Below are 21,891 nucleotides of genomic sequence, written 5' to 3' on the forward strand. Positions count from 1 at the left end.
GTGAAGCCCTCGCTCCCTGGCCCAAGCAGGGTGTGCAGGAGCAGGCCCAAGCCACATTTGTACCAGAAACAAACAAAAAAAGCAGTGTAGGATAAGTCCTGCTCTAGCTGTCCCTGCTTGAGCAGGGAGGGGGCTGGGCCAGATGGCCTCCACAGGTCCCGTCACACCTCAGCCATGCCGGGACTACATTCCCAGCCTTGTGGCAGGGGCTGGCCGTGCCTATTCACCACACGCTGAGCTTCCAGCACAAGGTGGCTGCATCCGAGCTGGCCTTGGCTTGGGCTGACTCCCAGGAACTGTCTGGGAGGGTCCCAGGTGGCCTGAACCAAAACTGTGCCAGGGAGCTCATTAATTTAACCAGGCAGCCATGGCCAGGGCCTGCGATCGCTGCTTGCCACCGCTCCATTTTACCAGCAGTCCTGGCCTTCCTCCTTCTTCCCCAGCTGAGGTGTTTAATGCGTGAAACTCGTACGAAGTTGCCTTAGAATTAAACCCCACTTCAGAAAATCCCAGTGCACCCGAAGAAGTGGATGTGTTTGTTTTTAAAAGGTGATAAAAATGGGATTAGAGAGGCAGTAACTCCCTTCACACAACACAACAAGGTGCTGTCAGCAGGACTGAAAGGCAGCGGATTGAAAATCAGCATGCCTTTGTTAAAACAGGCAGGGTTTGACATTTATCACAAGTTAAAATTTCGGATGTGACTGAAGGAAGGCTGATACGCTCCTGAGTGCATAAGGGCACAGAGCTGGCTTTCACTGAAGAGATTAAAATCCTCTCCACTTCCACGAGCCCTGCACCACCTAGTCCACCATCATCAGAGCAGGGTTTTTCTGAAGCATCTTCCAAAGAAGCCCAAGGTGTGTGGCCTCCATGGTCACCACAGATGCTCAAGGTCTGATTCACTCAGGCAGTTTCGGGACCCACAAAGGGCTCTGAAGGTCCAGGTGGGGAGGTGGACGGGCTGTGTGGCTCCGTGCCACCACAGAACAAGAGGAGTGGGAGGAAGGCTGTCACCACAGCTTGCTGGCCTCTTCTGGGAGAAAGGCAGCTGAGATGAAATGCTGAAGCTGCTCCTGCTCAGGAGAGCAGACCTTGCCTGCACCAGGGTAGCAGATGCCCTCGGAGAGGTGGGAGAGGAGGAAAGATTCAGGAAATAGAGAGGAGAATGACTTGATGTATTTACCTGGAAAGCATTGGCTCTGGGAGAAAGCTGTCTCACCTGGCTGGAAGGATGAGCTCCTGGAGCTTTTTTTCCCCTCTGGAAGTTCGCTGAGGTCCTGAGGGCATGGTGGGAACAACACTGGGCCCTGCTCTGGGAGGGAGCGGGTCAGGGAGGTGAGGCAGCAAAGAAGGTGAAAGAGGAATGAAGGGTATAAAAAGGAGAGGGAAATCAGAAGATTACAAGAGAAGGCACGATACAGGGACAATGAGAGAGACCTCCTGAAACACAGTGCCGGACTGAGAAACACCAAGGGGAGGCACACTGAGCCCCATGGAAGTTTGAAATCAAAGGTAGTCACAAAGCACATCTATCAAAGACACAGAAACGCTGTGATCTGGTATTTCAATGCAAAGTTTAATGTCAAAAATCTTTAGAAAAAGAAACAATTTGCTATAGACTTTTTAGCTCCCTGCATTGCTTAGCTTCTCAGGGAACAGCCAAGCCCGGCTGCTGGCAGCACCCTGCAGGCAACCTGGTGCTCAGCGTGCCTGCAGAGCAGGGCACGTCCCTACACCTCCGAGGGCAGGTGGCCACTGCCTCTGTGAGTGCCTGTGCAGCTCTGAGGTCTGTCCTGCCCTTGTCGGGGAAAGGCAGGCTGGGCCAGGGAAGCTATGTGCTGAGAAGCAGCCAGGTGCAGCACTGGAAAAGGCACGCCACAGATCGTTCACCCGAACCCAAAACCAAGCTAAAAAAGAGCAGGTTTCACTTTTAAATAAGCATCTCACTAGATGAGAAACCATTTGTCACAGCCATTGCAAGAGCAATTTAAGACGAGCTGTTCTTTGAGCAGGTAAACTGGTGAAGCCCTGCCTTCTGTGGCTGGCATTACACGGAAGAGGTCTCTGGAGGGCGAGGAGAGGGGCTCTGGCGGCAGCTCCTCCTGCAGTTGAGTGTCTGTGTCCCACTGCCAGGTGTGTGAGACAGGCTGAGCTCAAAAAGCCGCCCTTAGCTTCCCCAGACAAACCTTTGCAGAATGCCTGTCCTCTAAGAAGATATCCTTGCTGGCAAATACACTGCTATACCTACAGATTTACAGCAGGCATCTTCTACTAGTGCCAGATCTTTTGACAATGCCCAAAAATAAAAGCCAGCCCATTTAATCAGCAACTGCTGTATGCATATTTAGCAACTTTAGCCAGTGACTCCAAGGTCCTCTTCAGTAATGGACAGATGGCTCGCGGTCACACCTCATCAATTCCTTCCTGCTATTGCCACCTCGTATTCACCCAGCTTAGCGTGTAACAGCTACTGGCATTGAAGGCTGCCTTTTTCAGGAACATCTGTGGTTTCGATAGGTCTTTGTAGGTATGGAAAAGCCTGAAGTCCTTCAGCTCCAGTTCCCGGAGCAGACTGTACCAGTACCGCACCACGGTGCTGTCGTTGCCGCTGACCTCGAAGCCAGGCCAGTGGATGTGCACCTCGAAGACCAGCTGCCCGATCTGCTCAACGACATCCTCCAGGATCAGGTTTTCCAGAATTTTCCACTCGGCGCTCTCCACGTCTGCCTTGAGGACATCAATCTGCAACAGAAACGTAAGTGCTAGGTGGAAATGCTTTGCATTACTGGCAGCAAGTCTGAGGCCTGGCCCTCCCGTTATACCATATACGTAATTACTCCTATCTACAGTGGCCTTTGTGTTTAAAAATAATTATCTCAGAGCATCCTAGGGCTAATAGTGACAGGACAGCACGTGAAGTTTCACAGCCCTTCTCCTCCTGCCTCCGACTCCTGGTATGAGGAGCTTTGTACTCTGAGCTGCTCTTAGAGCCAAGGCGCGTTATCGTTCCCTCACAGATCTTGTGGTGGCGGCGGTGAAGCTGTGGAGAAAATTCACCCATCTCACTAACCAAAGACACTAACGCATCACTGTCCCTTGTTTCTCCACCACAAAACCCTGTGACAGAAAAAGGTGAAATAGCAGTGGTTACATGCACCATGAGCAAGGAGAACGAATTCAAAGGAAAGTTACGCAAAGGCCGTCCTGAGTGTGATGGGCAGCTCCTCCAAACAGTATGGGATGACAGCAAAGAAGCCATGAAGCCTGAAAGGAGAATATTACAACCAAGCACAACATACAAGTGCCTCATTTTGATTTTCGGCCATTATTTAATGTCGCGGTTGGCTATTCAGAAAACCAACTTGCATGGCCCACCTCGACTGCAGACTGGCTTTGCGTTGAGCTGGGGGAGGGGAGCTGGATCTTCTGCAAGCAAAGAAAGAGCATTTCATCCCAATTTCACACCTGGCAAAAAGCGATGACCTGCCATGGTATGCAGATGCCGCCAGGCTGAAGTGTGCTTCTTCCCCAGAGCGGGACCGGGGAAACTCCCGGGGGAGCGCGGTTTTCCTGCGCTGTTCCACCTGAGCTGCTGCTCGTGCCCATCTGTTCACGCAGGGGATGTGTTTGAAGTGCAAACTGAAGACTTTATTTAGAGAACAGCAAAAAAAAAAAAAAAAAAAGAGAGAAAAAAAAAAAAAACCTGCAGAAATGTTGCAAGTCAGCAGGCAGGCCCCGTTACAGCTGATGAGGTGCCATTAGCAAGCTGAGGCAGACCCTGAAGAGGCTGAATTTAAGGGCACAACAACACAGCTGTAAGCAGAAATGTCAAAGTTTCCTGAGGCTGTGCTTGCTGTGCTTCTTTGGGGTGCTACCAGGGGGACTGGAAGACGAACTGGTCTGCATCAATCCCACCTGGATGCCCAAAACTCTGCAGCCTGGGCTCCCTGATTGCCTGAGGCAGGCAGGGCTGGCAGCAGAGGGAAGAAGAGACATTGAGGACGAAAAGTGCAGAGGCTGAAGAGGCTGGGGCAGTGGAAAATGACTGCAGGATTAGGGAATTAAGGCCTGCATTAGGGAATTAAAGCCTGTAACGTCTGCATGGGGAGGGGAGGCGAAGGTTGCTGTGGTCCTGGTTAAAGGCAGCCTTTCAGCAGCAAAGGATGCGAACCTGCAGAAAGAAGACTTTCATCTCCATCCCAAACACAATGGGATGGAGAAGAGCCACAGCTCTTCTCCTGCCCAGAAGTCCCAGGAGAAGTAGCTCTGTGAGGATCCCATGCTCCCTTGTCCCTCAGACCTCCCCTACGGGCATCTCCTTCCCTGGGGACAAAGGACATCGGTCTGGGGCTGAGGCAGGCCCCACAAGGGCTGGGATCTTTGCACAGCGAAATTAAGGGCCAGGGAGGGATGAGAAGCAAAGGCTAGGGGACCAAAGCAACATCCTTCTGCTAGCCAAACGTCATCTCACAGTCAGATGACAAATTTCAGGGGCAGGAAGCCTGCTCTGTCTGCGCTCTTACGAGCCGTGTGGTTTGTAATGCACTGTGAGTAATCGTTACAGAGCTTGAAGCATCAACCTTTACAAGACATTTATTCTCTTTTTCTCTTCCAAATGTAAGAATGTGAGCAATTAGAACTAACTAGGTTAGGAAAGTAGAAAAATGGGGCTTTTTTAATGTCTTCTCAACGCTTTGCTGCTCTGCAAAGCCTTGTGCCGGTCCCGCTTGGGGAAAAAAACGATGGCCTTTCCTCATGCACAACCAAGCATAGAAAACATCTGAGAAGGAATGGGTTTCAATGAGTGGACGTTACCACCTGCAGCACCAACGCTTGTTTCTCCTCTTCAGGGTAATGACTTGTCACTGAGAGTGCCTCCCGAAGCACAGCCCGGAGCTCTGTCTGCCCTGATGTCTCTTTGAAGCACTGGGGTTAACAGGGATCTCACCCTGGGCTGCCCCCTGGGCAGCCTTTAAAGCTCCTGGTGGAGCAGAGTCGATTGAGGGCGAGCAGCCGGGAAGCAATTTAGCCACGTTTCCTCCAGCACCAGCTCAGCATGGTGAAACGGCAGCCAGGAAAGCAACAGGGTGCGGGTCAGGCAGCCGGGGTCCCTCCTGGCTGGGGGCAGCGAGAGGAGACGTGGAGGTGGCTGCAAAGCAAGAGGGGAGCTCCCAAATGCCCCATCCTTCTCCATCAGCACCGTTTCCTGTCACAAACATCTTGAGCAACTTGCTCCTCCACCTCTTCAAACAGAGAACAATCTCCAGGACGGGCAACGGGCAGCTCACTGCTAGCTGAGGGCTCCGAGTGATGCCTCCCTGGAAGAAACAGGACAAGGAGCAGCCCAGAGGGCATGGGGGCTCTTTAGCACTTCCCCCAGCAGCAAGCTCCTCGCCTGCACAGAGCATCAGCAACTCCCCAGTGCACATCCCCACTCTGCCCCAGCTCCTGGTTGCACCCTGTTACATTTTCTGCTTTGTGCAGCTCTCCCACCGCAGAGGAAAAATCCAAACGTCGCCTCATCGGGTCCTTAAATCCCTGTGGAGAAGCGGAGAAGTGGAGAATTCCCACCAGGCAGCTCCAGAAAACATGATCTTGAATTATTTATCAGCCTGATCACCAGCAGGAGCTCTGCCCACGAAGCCAGGAGGAGCTGGAGCTGCGAGTGTGTGTGTGTGTGTGAGCAAGGGACGGAGGGCTGGGGCTGCTGTGAAGTGGTTGAGCACAGCAAACAGCATCCCGGCTGCCAGACCCTCTCGTGGGGTGTTGTTGCTGATGCAGAAATGATGTTGGAGCACGGAGCTGTGCTGGGGACTGAACACAGCCCGTGCAGTGCTCCAGGGAAGCCGGGGGAAACAGACTCTGAATACCTGATTTTTCTGAGGGGCCTTCCTTAACAACAGCAAAGCCAGCAAAGAAAGAGAATGAAAACCTTACAAAACCCTCCTCACTTTCTAATTTTTAGCAAACGATGCCATGCCTTGAGAGTTGTGGGGTTCCCTTCAGAGCAGACCCACCTCATTTCTGTTTCAGGAGCAAAATGCTTTCATTACAATTCAGGCACCGCACCAGCCTTTTTCCTAGGGGAAGCAAAGGCTACAGGTTGTAGCTCACCCAGCCAACATTAGCATTTAAAAGATCTTCTCTCTGTGCCTGCTAATTGTGTACAAAACACCACCTGTCCCCAGAAACACCACTGCTCTTATCGATACCTTGAGGATCGGTGGAGAGAATTTAAAGAAGGTGCAAAGATCTGCAGGAGAGGAATGGATGACCCCACACAGGAATGCACGATGCATTTCTAGTGCCTGATACAGGTGGTGGGAGAGGTGGTGAGCAGGAAATCACCGATCAGAGACCCAAAACCAGCTGGAAATGGCTGCGCCAGCTCGATTGCCACTTGGGTTTCAGCAGCAGGACTAAAATTCACGAACTCACTGGCACACCCACACAGAGAAAGGCACACACACCAGCTAGTGCTCGAATTGCAGCTCCGGAGTAGCAATTGGTCCCATTACACCGCCAATGAATTGGGCCCAGCATGTACAAACATAACCTCAAAGGGCCTGAGTGTGTGTGTTACGGGTAATAAGCCTTGCCTGAACCCATAAATCAATTTACAGAGCCCGAGGCAGATGCTTATTGTAGAATAACACGCTCTCCAGCACTCCGAGCCTTCGCTTTAATGGCATGACTTAAAAAAAGATCCTGCTTTACATTTTCTAGCTAGCTTGACTGAAGTTATTATCTCCGGTGCTCTCCCTTTCAGCACAACCAGCACAGAGATCAGGCGTGTGGGACATCTGCAGAACTTGGGACTTGTAAGGCAGCTGCTGAGCACGCAGCTGGGTTTGGAGGCACCGCCACAGCTCCCCACGTCCTACAGTTTTTCCTCTCTGCACGCCTCGAGGCTGCCATCCACCTTGCCTAATCCCTCTTGAATTCATCCTTATCTTTCTGGTTTCACACAGAAAACCGAGGCTGGAGCTGGAGCAAAAAAAAAAAAAAAAAAAAAAAGGAAATCAGAAAAGGGGAGGTGTGGAATTAAGACAGAGAATTTTGAAGGATGCTCTCCCTTCCTGTGGTCTCCCCAGGTCCCCTTCCCAGCCCCGTGGCATTTGCTTGTTGCACTGCTCACCGCCCGCACCGCTGTCGGAGCACAGAAGCAAGTCTCCCTTTTTATCCCCTCTGTTTTTCCTGGCTCACTCCCACGTGCACGCATTAGCAGCGTGGCACAGGTCACATCTGGTAGCATTTCCCCGCTACTCGCTCAAAACACAACAAAGGCCCCAAAACACACGCACGCTGTGTGCGACACCGCAGCAGAGCTGGGCCGCTCAGGGCCACGTTAAACTCTGCCTTTCTGCAATTACCACCCCTGTAGTGAATACGGAGCTGCAAATCATCTTCTTAATTAAAAATGATTCCAACGATCACGTCGGAGGGCTGCTGAAGTAATTCCCTGCCAGGAAAAATGAGACGGAAAAGAGAGTCCTCTGGATACCTCCGTAATTTCATCTGACTCTGATGAGAGAGGAAACGATTCTCGCAGGTCTGGGGAATTTGTTTCTCATTGTGCTCGTCGCTAATGGAATTTTCTCACGCTTCAGCACTTACCCTGCTTTGTGGTGACACTCTGAAGTGGTATTATTTAAGAAAGAGAGGAGAACGGGATGAGGAGGCTGCCTGACTCAGCTGGACTCTGCCTCTGTGCTACTAGGGCAAACCCCTCGAGGTGGGATGCACCTCACCCAGCCTTAGCCACGGCAACCCAAACCCAACCCAAACCCAAACTCTGTGCTCTCTCTGGAAAGACCACAGAGAAAAAAAAGGATCTTCTGAAGGGCAATTTGGGACGGGCAGTTCGTGCCACCCAGCCCGTTTTACGTGCCCACCCTTGCATGGGATGAACTGCACCTTAAAGGTTTGCCTTGAGTTTACGAGGCCCTCGACAGCTATCTCCAACGCAGACGTGTGAGTTAAGGGAGAGCTCCACGCTTCTCCATCCCTTGGCAGGCCATTTGTTTAGTTTGGGGTCTTTGGGTTATGGTTTTGTGCCTGCCTGACTGATAAGAGGTGGCAGTGGAGGCATTTCCAGGGCAGGAAGAGAAGTATGGCAGTGACAGCCTGAGACCCCACCAGGGCTCTGATCACTTGTCTTCCAGCTGCAAGAGGGCAAAAACTAAGAAGGTATTATGGAAAATACAGGATCTCTCCTGTCAGAGGAGACTTAGAGGGCAGTATGACAGACCTACCAAAACGAAGGCTGTTCTGCACAAATACATCTGGGGAGTAAATGGAAGCCACAGAAAAAGGGCCACGTAAGCCTACGGTTCTGAAAATAGTGATGCTAGCATCAGATGAAGGCTGTCTTTCTTCCTTCTAGAACTAAGACTCCGGAAAAAAAAAAACAAAAACAAAAACAAATAAGCACAGTACAGCAAAGAATAATAATATTAAAAAAAAAAAAGCCCTTTCAACAGAACTCCAAACAAAACATCCTGCAGTCCCACGGCGCACATGGTGATGAGTAGCTGCATGGATTTGGTTGCTCCAGAAGTTGAAGGTGGGCTTCTCCCAATCTGGAGAGTTAATTTTTTGGTTGGTTAATCAAATCCCCATGCACAACTGATTTGCAATACAGTTTTCCTGGGCTTTTATTTTGTATTTATTTATGTCCTACCACCATGGAGTTGATTTTAAATCAAAAAGGTAAATTGATCTTTAATCTTTGCTTTTCCACACCACTCTTCACAGAACTGGAAGTGCAGCATGAAACGGAGGCTGCAGTATCTGCTGTAGGAGATGAGGCAAGGGATAAATCACTTGCTGAGGAGGAGATGAGGTTATTAATCAAAATGGCTGCAGGGTGTAAGGTTTTGGGGTTGTGTTGTATTAACAGGTGAAAGGGAGGAGTCTTTTTTTTTTTTTTTCTCTTAGCCAGGTTGTCAAACAAACGATTCTTCACTCAGACGCCAGCATAAATTAAAGCCTTCTAATCAAAACTGGGACTTCAAGATCTCTTTGCATTTCTTTCAATAATAAACAATGGCACAGTTTGGTCTCTTATGATTTGTTCAAGATGACTTGAGTGGAACAAGTTGAACGCAACTCTGCCATCCCCCAAAAGATACGCCTATGAGCACTTCCTGATTAAATGAAGATGATATTTTGCATGCTCAGATTCTCCTCTCTAGTTTAATTTGTTTTCCAGGAAAGCACCTTACCCACTGCTGCCTTGTGCCAAAAGAATGCAAATTCACAGCCCTTACTGATGGCAGCACGTGAGGTTTGACCTGCAGAGCTCGAGAAGAAGGCAAACGACTTCTTAATTGGGTTCACGGTGCAAAGAAGGTCAACAGCATCCTGGGATATGCTTTAGCAGGAGCACGGCCCATTGACCAAGGGACACGATTATCCCCCTGTATTCAGCACTTGTGACAGTACATCTAGACACCGTGTCCAGTTTTGGCTCCCCAGATATAAGGAAAATTTTTTTTCCATGATGAGGACCGCCAAGCAGGACAATAGATTGCTTGGAGAAGTTGCATGGTCTCCACCTTGGGGAAAACTCAGTGCTTTTCAAGATTGGAGTGGAAAAAACTCTGAACAACCTGATCTGATTTCATAGCAGGCCTTGTATTGGGCCGGGGATTGAACTACAGGACTCCCAAAATCTCTTCTGACCTCAGTTACCCAGTGATCCCATATGAATGAAGCTCCCCATCCAGCTATCAATGATCCGTGGGGAACACCAGTACCATAGCACCCTCGCCCCAGCAGTCTGTGAGAGAATATGAAAAAGCTAGCTTTCACAAAGCCGAACCGTGATGAAATAAGAAAGGAAATCTTAAGCATTCGGTGTCTTTCTCCCTTTTCTGCACTATTCATCAGCAGTGCACTGGAGAGTACCCATACTCAGAAAAAAAGGAAAAAAAAAAAAGAAAAGATTAGGAAAAAAATATATGAGAAAGATCGATCCTTACATCTTTATCCTCTCCAGTGGCTGATAAAATACTGAAGATACAGGTATATGAAGATACTGAAAATACTGATATATCTCAGAAGATATACCAGCAATTTTTCAGTCTAGATCTGTGTGCCAGGAAACAGGACTCTCACTACATCCTTTGGAGATTATTCCAGCACTTAAAAGATTTCTCTCTCTCATAGTTCCCCAAAATAGTCTGACTGCATGTCTCCTTCTTCAATCTCATCCTATTACAGAATGAGATGATTCCTCTACCTCCAGGCTATTTACACTCCTCAGAGAACAGAGGACTGTTATGTCACGCAGCCCTTTAGGAAGATCAAGTTCATTTTAACGCTTCCTCAAATCCACTCCAACAGCAGAAGAACTGTTTGTGTTCCTTGTCATAATAACAGAATGGGTTTCCACTTCTGTGGGAGGGCTCTCAGTACTGACTGCAGAATAGCAGGTGTGCTCTCATTCGAGCCAGAGAGCGAAATAAGCCCGTCTTTGATGTCTTTGCACACAAACCCCCCAGACTGCATGGTTTCCTTTTAGACTGCAGTGGTAAGATCTACAGGAGGCCTTGTCTGTCCCCTCTTCAACAGTCCCTGACGTCAGTGGAAATATTCTCATTCACTTGGAGGGTCTTGGATCGAGTCCCGAATCTTTAAGAATAAAAGCAAGGAGAAAATGAGGCATTAACTTCACATGATGTTGCTCGGAATTCCTCCCTTGAAGTGGGAAGAGAGCAGCTTTGAGGGTAGGCGTCAGGATTTTTAAAGCTAAAAAGAAGGGGCCCAAGAGCATGTTCCAAATTTCTAACTGAAAAAAAAAAAAAGTGCTTTGGAAAATATTATGGAAACTGTTTTGAATTAACTTATTTATTTAGTCAAGGGAACATTCCACTTGCATTCACCGGAAAAATGAAAATGTGAGTGTCACAGCAGTTACTTTGATGTCCCTGTCGTAAATTGGAGTGTACCGGTGTCTTAATGCAAGACACAACTCTTCAGGTGGCCTTCCAAGCAGATAAAAACTAAGTAGAACAGCAAAAGTAGAATAGGTTTATTCAGGTATTTCCCAAATAGGAAGCATCAGAAGGCTGCCAAGTGTGTGATGGCTGCACACTGACTGGGGAAATCAGCTCCTGACCTCACTAATGGCCTAATTTGCACGGGGAAGCCATGTGAATAGGCTAAACGGCCACGCATGGTGTTCACCAAACAAAATCCTCCGCTGTGTGTGCACAGCTACAGAAAAGCCCGACCCCACACGTCATGTGTGCACTGTGCCCTGCAGCTGGGTGCTTTCATGTCAGGCAGCTCTCACCCAGGAGGTCGCACGCTCAGACTCGTAGCTACGCTCCTCTAACTCACAGCAGGTCTCACGAGCCAGTCCATGACAACCAACTGACTGTTCCCAGCAGGTCTCGTGTGTCACAACATTCGTGGGCTTTTTCTGGATCAGGTCATCAATCATTTGCTCTGTGAGTAATTCATCTACAATCAAAACAATCAATGTGAGGCAGACGTCAAAGGGAAGCCATCTCCGTCTCTCCCCAGATGTTTCACTAATGCACAACCTAGGACAATTAGGGGATGACTAAGAAGCAGGAAAAAGATGCTTTCTCTGCTCTTCTCTTCAAAATGGTTCAATCAGGAGAGCTGAACCAAAAGAAAATGCTAAAGAAAAGCGAGAAATGAACTGAAAAGGACATCTTGAGTTTTATAATAACAAACCAAACAAATGCTGCACTGCTTGCTTGCTTTGTAAATCCTACAGAAAAGCTCATCCTTAGCTCAGGCTGCCTATTTCTTAAAAAAATGAAAGAAAAAAAAAAAGAAAACAAAGACATGCAGAACTAGCTGCAGGCAATGAAGTATATTAGCATTTCAATTCATGCTAGTATATCCTCTGAGGGAAAATCTCTCTTGAAAGCAACCTAATCCTGTGTGTCAGGAACTTCCTCAAATGTCTTTTGGCAACAGTTAGTTGAGAATTGAAGATTTCTGATGTATTTACAGTTCCTTTAAAAAAAAAAAAAAAAAGGAAATGTTAAAAAAACAGAGCACTGCCAATTGCAAAACAGGATGTTTTTGTTGACGAAGACTGTGGCTGGGACTAGTAACCCTGAAAATGTAAACAACTCATCCATTACTTCTTCTCTTCTGATTGTTGATGCAAATATTTTTGTCTTTGTAAACTGTGCTGCTGGAGGAGTTTAGTGCTGTTACCCAAGCGATGACCAGAACTTCCACAGGACTGAAAACACAAATGCTCAGTATCACCAGCTAGCTGAAGGGAAAAGGAGGAAAGTTATTTGGCTTGTGATTTAAAATCAAAGTGTCTGTTACCAGTGCACAGGAAAAGCGAGGTAGAAAAGACACCCCTAGAAGGAATGCCTTGCAAGTGTTTGTGAAGAAAAAAATGTTGTCGGGAGATAACCTTGGAAAGCTCCTGAGCTCCTGAGACAGCAAGAATCACAGAATCACCTTACCTTCTGGTGTCCAAACTCGTTCAATATCGTGCCCAGCTTCTTCGTGTTGCTGTGAAGTCTGTGAGCAGCAATGGCTGGGTTGGGATCCCTCCAGTCCACGGAGAGGCGATGGTACCAGAGGCGCCGACCCTCCTGGATGTGCGCTGACTTGATGCTGGGGTCGAAGCGATGCACCTCGCAGCCACTCTTGGCCATGCTGACCTCAAACTGGTTGTCATCGTTGCCCAGCCTACGAAACAAACAAGATGCAAGTATTAATGCTTCAAAAAGGCCTGCTGGTGAGGAGAATATCCAGAGGACTGTGGCACGTAAGAAGGGAAAATCCAACCTCTTAGATTCTGAAGCAAACTGGAAGAGCAGTCATGCTGCCCATTGGGATTTTATCCACAGTGCTGAGTATAACCTAACCCTAATTCTGATAACCAGAAATAAGGCTGAAGGACAATACTGCCTGCTGAAGATTTAGGAGAAGTACTTAGATAAAGAAAACTTAGAGGAACATGCAGAAGAACAAATATATTTAAAATGCATACAATACTGTTCTGTAAAAATCTGGCTTATTTCCTACCACGTCTACACAACGATGACCCACAATGGCCACCAATGGGGATAAGACACACAAAACAAATTCCTCTCCTTCTCTGTGCACAGGAAGACACGGATTAAAATGCAAATTTCAAAGCACCTCCTTCTCAACAGCAGCAGTGTTTCTACACTTAGAGAAAGTTTGATGATAGTTTGAAAAAGACCCCAAAGAAGGACAAACAGCCCCATTGTACAGAAAATAGTGCCATCACAGTCCCTGTCACTGCAAAGAGATGATGTGCTTTATGAGCCTGGGCCACACTCCCACCTCCCATAGCCAACTGATTCAGACTGGATACAACAAACCTAAAAACTCTGGTGTTTTCCATTGAAATCATGTATCTGGACCTGAGGCCTTCCCTGCTGTGTAAAAGATGATGTCCTCTTCACCTCTTCCCCTCCAAGCCTGTTCCAAGTGTGGTTCGAAGCATAAACTAAACCTGAAACTTAATCAAAATCAAGCTGCTGGATTCACACATGTAGGACTGGGAAGGGAATTAAGGTTTTCTAATTCTGCACTTCAACCAGTTGTACAAACTGAAAATATCCACTCTGTACGAACAGCATGGCCTTCATCTACCACAGAGAAACCTTTGCAGGGCACTACTCTTAGAGGTACTGACAGAGCACCTGCTATATGGCAACACAATTATGCTTAGGCATATTTAAATTGGTGTGAAGCTGAATTAATTCTGGCTATTTGCATCAATGTGTAAAATGTGGTAAATTTTACATCATGCTACACTGGGCTACAACATTAAGGCAGCACTAAATGTTCTACGCAGGTGACATGTTGGTAAAAATGAATCCACCTGGTAAAGTTGGCTTGGTAAAATATTGGTAAAGTGAATCCAACTCCTGACGCAAAGTTTGGATATGTTTTGGGAGTTACCAGCACAGTGTGACATCTGCCAAGCCCAAGGTAACAGTGCCCTGCTCGAAGGTCCTCCACTGAACCTTCTTCCCCTTCAGGACTCCTGGGTGAGAAGAAGGATAGGGGGATTGCAAGAACAGCCCAGCAAGCTTTTAAGAACGATTGTATTTCACACGACTCCAGCCCCTAGAGATGTGTAGGAGGGAAAGAGGGCAGTTTTCTGTTACTGCATTCAATAGACACCAGGAAAAAAGTTCAGAAGTTAACCAAGTGAATCGGCGTGTTTGTTTGCACATGGCATTCTACAGAAGGGGCGCAGACGAACAAAGGGCAGCGTAATCCCTCCGGAATGAGAAGCTGGCTGAAAAGGAACAAAATACAAATTGTCTGGGACAAATGCAGCATTAGAGCAATGAGCCTACCAGCGATGCATGGACACATGCATCCGTGACACACTTCCAACAGTTCCAGCTGGTGCAAGCCAGATGCTTTGGATGTAGGCAGGCTTCAGGCTGCCTCCAAGCAGATTGTTGCTCGTGTGTGGACTGCAAAGGGAGGCTTGCAGTGGTGCAAAACAGAACAAAAAATAGTTGAGGGTGAAGAAAGGGCTGGTGTATCTTCTGACACTCGGGCTAACGGCTCAAATTTGTGCCTGAAGAGAGATCTAATCAATCACAAGCATTTACAAGACAAAATAAGGTCGCTACAGAACTGCAAACTGGCTTGAAAAATGCCAGGCTCACAAGTGATCATGCCAAATGAGAATGCAGCACAAGAGAAGTAAACAAACGAGGTTTCTTAAGAAAGCTTTTGTGATACTTAAAAAGGAAAAAAAGAAAAATAAAAAAAAAAAAAAGAAAAAAGGCAACCTTAAGAAATATGTTGAGGTCACAGAAAAACAGCAAGGCCATCAGGAGAGACCAGCTGCTGTCTCCAGCAAGAGACAAATAAAAAATGCTAGAGACACCGACCTATTTATCCCGCAGAGAAGAAGACAGAGCTTGGCTACAGAGACCGGGGTTGCACGTGGTCCCCTGCAGCAGGGGTAAAGGTGAGCCTTAAAAGCAGCAGCAAACATCCTGCAGATGAGCCCTGTGCAAGAGGAGCAGAAATACTTGCTGGCTCTGCTGCCAGCTCTCATGGATAACTGCAGCTGCTCCAGCACGGGGTGCTCCAGCTTCCAAGGGGACCACAGGTCAGAGGTGTAAAAGCATGCATCTTAAGGTCCAGCTCTCCCTTTCTGGCCTCTTTTTCTTCCCCTCTCTTTTCTTTCTCAAAGGCCGAAAACCAATTCCTGCATCTCAGAAAAAAAAAAAAAAAAGAAGCGTCCCCTGCCTGGATCCTAAAGCTCCTACAATTTAAGATCCTCCTAAAATAGGCTTTTACGTGGTGTTGCAGTGAGACTCTTCAAACCTCAACTGTTAAGTTTCTGAAATCCTATTAATTTATATTATCCCAGCTTGAGTGCCTGCCTGTTGTGTTTGTAACAGACTTAGCTTAATCTAAGCAGATTTAGCACTAATAACTACAGCTCACTAATGCACACTGCAATTACACATCACACTGGGAAAGCCTACCCCCAAGCACAAACATTGCTGCCTCCCAGTAGTGGAAGCCACTAAAGCTCATCTAAAAAGACCTCCAGACATTTCAGACAGTGCTTGCTCCCATTCAGAAGCAACCTCTTCTATAGTATTCACGAGTGCGAAGCCTAAGCAGCATGCTTTCTTCAATTTTTAATGATTTATGGATTTAATTCGAGATTCCCAGCAACACTCACACTGAACTTTCACATTTGTCCTCCATCCAAGCAGATGCTTCCCATTTGCTCTTTATGAAGCGTATGAGATAAAGAAAAAAAATGTTTAAAGAGGATTTTTGTCTTACTTGGAACAAAATTATTTTTCTGCCTGTCACAAACTAAAGGAAACGAGTCTGACAGAAGAATTATGCAGCAACCAGCTCCAAAGGCTGCGGAAGGAATCCGAAGGATTAAAAACTGCTCCTCCTTAACCTCAGATATTTCTCTTTTCTATTTTAGCTGTTTCGTTAGAGGCTGGGTACTCACTGCACATGTGTATCTGATGATTGATGGAAGAGCCGACATCAGTCTCAGTCTCTGCTAAGCCCTGCTGTCCTGCCACTACAGAAAATCTGGCATTCAGGCTCCCTGTACCATATCAAAAAAGCACCAGAGCACACACACCAGTTGAGATTTGTTCAAAATCATCTGCAAGCTACCTTTGTGCTGCTCACCTTTGTGCTCACCCCTGTTTCCCAGCGCAGATGAAATCAACTTTGCATTGTGTCTACGTGCTAATTCAACAAGAATTTCATTCACAATATCGAAAATACCAAAAGGCGAGAGGCTCGTTAATAACAGAGCTCGGGTCTAATATTAATGATCATGTAACTTGAAAGGTAAGGTCTCTATCTTAATTCCACTGAGCTACAGGTACTTTGCCAAGACTCCTGAAGCCAGCAGCCGTGTTATCCTAGACTTCTTCTATAACCAAGTGAAGGCTGCAGCTACCTGCAGAAGGTTACTCAGCTCACCTGGTTTTCCACCCAAATGTGCCCACCTCTCCCTGCAGACTGCCTGAGGCAACGAGCCAGATCTGCAGCTGAGCAGATACAGACCGTGCCTACGTGTGGGATAATACAGCAACTCTCCTGTCTTCCACAGGAAAGTGAAAAACTGAGCAAAACCCTTCGTGTAAACCCATAGTTTGCATTAAAACGAAGTAAGCATCATTTGAAAAGGGTTCAAAAAAACATCAGCAAGGAAGAGCAGTGCTCAGAAGGAGTTTGCTCTCTGCAGGCATGATTCATCCCTGAAGGGCTCGGTGGTGTTGTTCTGCCACAGCAATATTCAGCAGCATAGCTGAACAAGACCTGAGAGCTCCTCGCTCTCTGAGGAGCTTGTTCTTCACAGCTCAGTACAAGACTGATCCAAATAAAAGCCCACACAAATTAATAGAAAGCACTCCCTGTGAAAGCAGCGTACCCTGGATCCACTTCATGTTAATTGCCGGTGTTAATTGCCATGTGCTCATCACTGGGAAATGCCACCCAGACACAGGTTCTTTGCCGTGGACCATTTCTGAACCCACAGCAGCAAAATCACAGAAACAGCCTGTGCTGGTTTAAGGGAGAAGCCCTCCAACACGCCCCCAACCTAAAGCTGGCTCACGGGACCCCAAAGTCGCATCGGGCAGCAGCCACGTGGCCACCTGTGTGAAATGAGGTCCCGCTGATGCAGCTGTGCACTGAGGGACAATGTAAAGGGCCAGTGGCTCGACCAAGCCTGAGGACTGAATTCCCTTGTCCTCTCAAGAGGCAGAGGCATTATCATCAGGGAAACAGGCTGCAGTTGTGGTTTCGCTACCTGCAAATCCACTTCTACTGTCGAGAGGGAAGACTTCAATCTCAAGTGTTGTAAACATCACGCACACTACAAACGTTTTCAAATCAGGCCACAGTCACCTTCATTATTATCACTTCAGCACACCTCACCCCTGAAGTGCTCAGCAACCACGTTCTCGTCTGGAAATGTACAATTTCGTCCCAGGGGGAGTTAATGAAGTTTTAGAAGTAATGCTGCTGAAGTACCTGGCAATTATGCAAGTCACTTCTGCTCAGGGAGACGCTGCACTGCTCCCCAGTTTATCTCACTAATTTCCATCTTCCTCTGCTGGAATTACCACTCACTGCTCACCGTGAGGCAATTTATTCTCATACTGACAGAAAAGCGAAGGGAAATGGAAGACCCTCCTGCAGGAAGGTTTCTCCCTAAAAACAGAGTTCACAGAGGCACATCAGCGCATCCTAAACACACCTGAACGGAGCCAGTATTTTAAAAGACAGCTTTGGTGCAGTCTGTGCTACATTTAGAAGGCTCTTTGATGCTCGAATGCACCACAGAAAAATCTGCTGTCTATTAAACGGAGCGCTTACCCAAGGGAATAGAGCCGGCACTGCTTGCTTCTGATCCGATGGACGAGGCCAAACCTCTCATCCAGGCAGACTGACCAGGGCTTCTTTGTGGTTTCGGCGTCCCCTCCCAGGCTGCTCAGGTTCATGCGTTCACACGAAACCTGTTGCAATCCAAGCATGTTTTATTTTAAGACAGAACTTGCAATTTGTTTTTAATTCGCCTTCTGGGGAAAGAGTGGAAAGAAGTTTCATTTAAATCTGCTTGTCAATCTGATCCGCAGCTATGGAAATTGGACCACTTGTTTCCTTGTTTGTCTGTTCTGCTTGGTGAAATTTAAGGCTTACGCAATCCCCCAGAGAGCAACACCATTTAAAAAGCAAATAATTAAACATTAATATTATACCCTGAAATCAATTTTCCTGAGAACATGTTATTGCAGCATTAAAATGCTTTTTTTTTTTTATCCCCTTTCAAACCTTGGAGTAGGTTCCTCATTCTGAACCATGCTCAAAGCATGTCACAATTCAATGTTTTAATCACAAATTGCAGTGTCACTGCAAGGCATGCTGTACACTACACCTGCAATGTCCTGGATCTCCCAAAGAGGTTTAATCGTGACCTTACAACACCCCCTGTTCAATTACAAAGGGATTTAAGCACGGGTTTAACTAAACAGAGGAATCATAGCACGTGTCTGTGCTCTGCTGGCTTATATTTCGAGAGCCTCAAGTCAGGAGAAAAGCATTGCAAAAGGAGAAGGGCTACAGACCCTGCAGGAGCCCTGCTGAGCCATCACAATGAGAAATTGTTCTCTGAACCCAGCACCAACTGTGGCTGCAGGGATGGGAGCTGGCACTGCCAGACAGCCAAAAAAAAAGGTAGAAAGATGCCAATAGAGACAAAATCAGAGGGGAGAATGACAACTGGAATAGAGCCTTTGCTGTGGTAGGCAAACTCCACCACGCTCCTCAAAACAAGTAAATAAACCTCTAATTTTTCAAGTTGTTTAAGCTTTGAAAGATCATTCTGCAGAGCATTGCATCCACAGAGCTGTGAGCTGCTCCACCACCTCCCTACTCCTGCTTCACTCCCGATTCTCATGGAAAATTCATAAAAACTAATACAGCATCTCCTCATGCTGCTCTCGGGATTTACTAAGTTATAAGTGCTGATTTACACTGCACCCCACTACCCATTTGCCTTCCGTCACTTCACAGTCAAGGAATAAATGGCATTGTGATAACAAGCACTAATTTTAAGCTACAGAAGAATAATGTGCTCTCTACAGAAAAATAAAAGATTCTGCAGTGCTGCCACTTAATTGACTCACGGTATTATGAGCAATTCCAACCCTCAGAATTCGGAGCAATTTTAGCGAGCAATAGCTCTTGCTATTAAAATAAAACCCCAAATCACAACACCTGAGCCCTACCTTTAGCACCATCACCCGTCTGTTTACAGACACTGCTGCGCTCAGCTCACATCCTGCTCTGGGCTTCCCCTCGCTGCTGTCACGCAGCACGTGTAAGGTGGTTCTTCTGGTCGCCAGCCACTGGCAAGAAAAAGCTTTCTCTGGCCATACCCTGACCCGCTGACATGGCATCTCCTGCCCCCAGCAGTGAGAGCTGCTCCACGCTGTGGCAGGGAGCTGAAGTCCAGCAGAGCGAGTAGCTGACACTTGCTCAGCAAGCAGAGATAAGGAGACCCCACGCTCATCTGCATAAGCAGGATCCCATTTCCAGAAATGCTCCCACTAATCATGGTGTAACCCCATCAGCTGTTAATCCTGGAACAGCTGCCAGAGCAGAAACAAGAGTTTCCCTCATTTTATTTGGTTTTCACTTAGGCTTGTCCCCAGGGTCAGTTACTCTGGGATCAAAACTTCTTGATAAGTGTGTCAGAAGCGATAAACTCCCTGCTAATTGATGTCCTTGTGGGTTTTGACGCGACTAGCAGAGTTTAGCAGCATCTGCCACTGTTTATTAAGTCAATGAGATGAGGGACGTTCTCAGCTTAACAGTTTTCCTCAGCCTAAAGTTGTGCACTGTAAAACAAGCAGCCCTACGCACATCTCCTGCTGTGTTGTCTTGCCTCCTGCCCTTTCAGTGCCAGCATCAGGGCAGACAGAGATGCCCTCTGAGTTTCTGAGCATTTAGCCAGAGGTACCATGAGCAGGAGGATAAGTGACTGCTCTGCTGCCCTCCCAGCTACCAAGCTGTAGGCACAGCAGCAGATTTTCAGATACGCTTCAGGTGAGTCTTCTGTCTCAGCCTTGAAAGCACTGCACTGACAAAGAACTTCTTCTGTGGATGGCATTTCAGTGTGCTGCTTTTCAGTGTAAGCAAATGGTGCAGTTAAATCTGCATTCAAGGGCCAATTCCTGACAAACCCGGGTACCTAAAGCACCCACCCCATCAGAACTGTGGGTATCCAGTACCTTTTCCATCCTTTATTACAGGAAATACATGCAGAAATGCTGCTGTGCATGAGGACCCAACAGCCCAATTTTCACATAGGTTGAGCCCTGGAACTATCTGTCAGTGCACGCTGGATTTGGAGATATCACCTTTGTAAAAACACATAAAAATACCAATTCTCCAGGTCATCATCCCCTTTTTCGCCCTCAGGCAGTCAGAGTTCTCTCAGCACTATCTGGAAAATCCATCCAAGCTAGGGACTGATGCATTGCTCTCATTTTACTGTGAACCTCAGATGCATCCTTTTTTAATGAACAGGACCAGGGTTATTGCATTGTTACTGAGAACAGAAGTGGCTAAGCACACAGCCCTCTCACTACAGACTGCTCAGTGTTTTTCTGTCTGAGAAAGAGTGAGAAAGAGACAGCGGCTGGGAGAGGAACCACCGCTGGGATTTCAGCCCTTTTGTACTTCTGTCAGGACACAAACAGGTCTGTAAGTAAAAAGCAAGGCTATAATGCATGTTTTCTACCCTGCATTTTGACCTCGACGTTCACGTTGACCATCACTGCAACGCTGAGCGACTTTAGAAACAAAGCATATATCCAAAAGCAATTGCAAAAACAGTTTGGTGTGAGATTAATTCCTTGTCTGAGAGGGCACAGCCTGCGTCAGGCAGAACCATTTTCTGAATGGAGGCTGCAACGCAAACCTACCTGAGAAGTGCTAATGTACTTCAGGAACCTCAAGGCCTCAGAGGTCAGGGAAGGAGTTGGACTTGCCCACGGTTGCAGATCAATGTGCCACCTTACGGTCTGCAAAGAAACAAATAACACAAAATAAAACAAACCACTTAAAGGAACAGCATTCGTTTCTCAGCACAAGCACAAAGTGCAAGGGCTAATAAATTAAGGAGATTTCCTTTCAAACAGAAAGAGTTTCCTAGGGGCTTGTCTGCACATGAAAGTTATTTCAGAACAAAGTAGGGCTTGAGCTACAGTGAAAGAGCATCTAAGTACGATTTATCATAATCAACTTCAAAAGCAGACGCAGCTAATTCAGCAAAGAGGGTTCTTTATCCAGAATACAAGTGTCAACACAGTTATTCTGGGACACCCAGGTAAGCCTCGGCTTATATAAATGCAGGAAGAAAAACAAACTCTGAATATCTAAACCCCCTAGCAAGACGACTGAGAACAGGGAAATCATTTTTATCTCTGTTGCATTTTCTGCCCATCACATCTCTCTGCTCCGGTGTCCGCTGAAAGAAGGATTTGTACTGCAAACAGCAATCACCAAAGCAAACTTCTGCAAACAAATCTCTTTCCTTTTTTTTTTTTTTTTTTTAATTCTAAAAGATTTTAATCTCATTAGAAAAGATAGCTTCCTGCACTCTTTGAGAAAAGCCTCCTTCGCTCCCCACACTTGCCTGACAAGATACACCAGAATCCTTTGTTTTCCCAGAAAAATACCAGCGTGGCTCCCCTACAAATCCTCATTTTCATAACCACGGGGAACTATCTGCAGTGGATGCTCTCTGTGCTCCCTGCGAGGCCCATCAGCTTTGAACCTTGGGGACCCCATCACTTTTCCAAACAACACCTC

General features: G+C 47.1%; 1 protein-coding gene across 1 annotated transcript in view; it reads right to left on the reverse strand.

Annotated features, from left to right (window-relative positions):
* Positions 1–1,571: 1,571 nt before the first annotated feature.
* METTL24 (methyltransferase like 24) overlaps positions 1,572–21,891 on the reverse strand; it is a gene marked incomplete at its 5' end in the record, with an annotated part of 33,327 nt that continues 13,007 nt past the window's right edge. Inside the window, 4 exons of the mRNA XM_082755783.1 lie at positions 1,572–2,745; positions 12,474–12,702; positions 17,890–18,029; positions 21,003–21,101. Coding sequence (XP_082611909.1) covers positions 2,431–2,745; positions 12,474–12,702; positions 17,890–18,029; positions 21,003–21,101 — 783 coding nt within the window. The 3' untranslated portion in view covers positions 1,572–2,430. The remainder of the gene's footprint in view (positions 2,746–12,473; positions 12,703–17,889; positions 18,030–21,002; positions 21,102–21,891) is intronic.

The sequence above is a fragment of the Aythya marila genome (genome assembly GCF_965140915.1).
Source record: "Aythya marila genome assembly, chromosome: 3".
Taxonomy (NCBI): Eukaryota; Metazoa; Chordata; class Aves; order Anseriformes; family Anatidae; genus Aythya; species Aythya marila.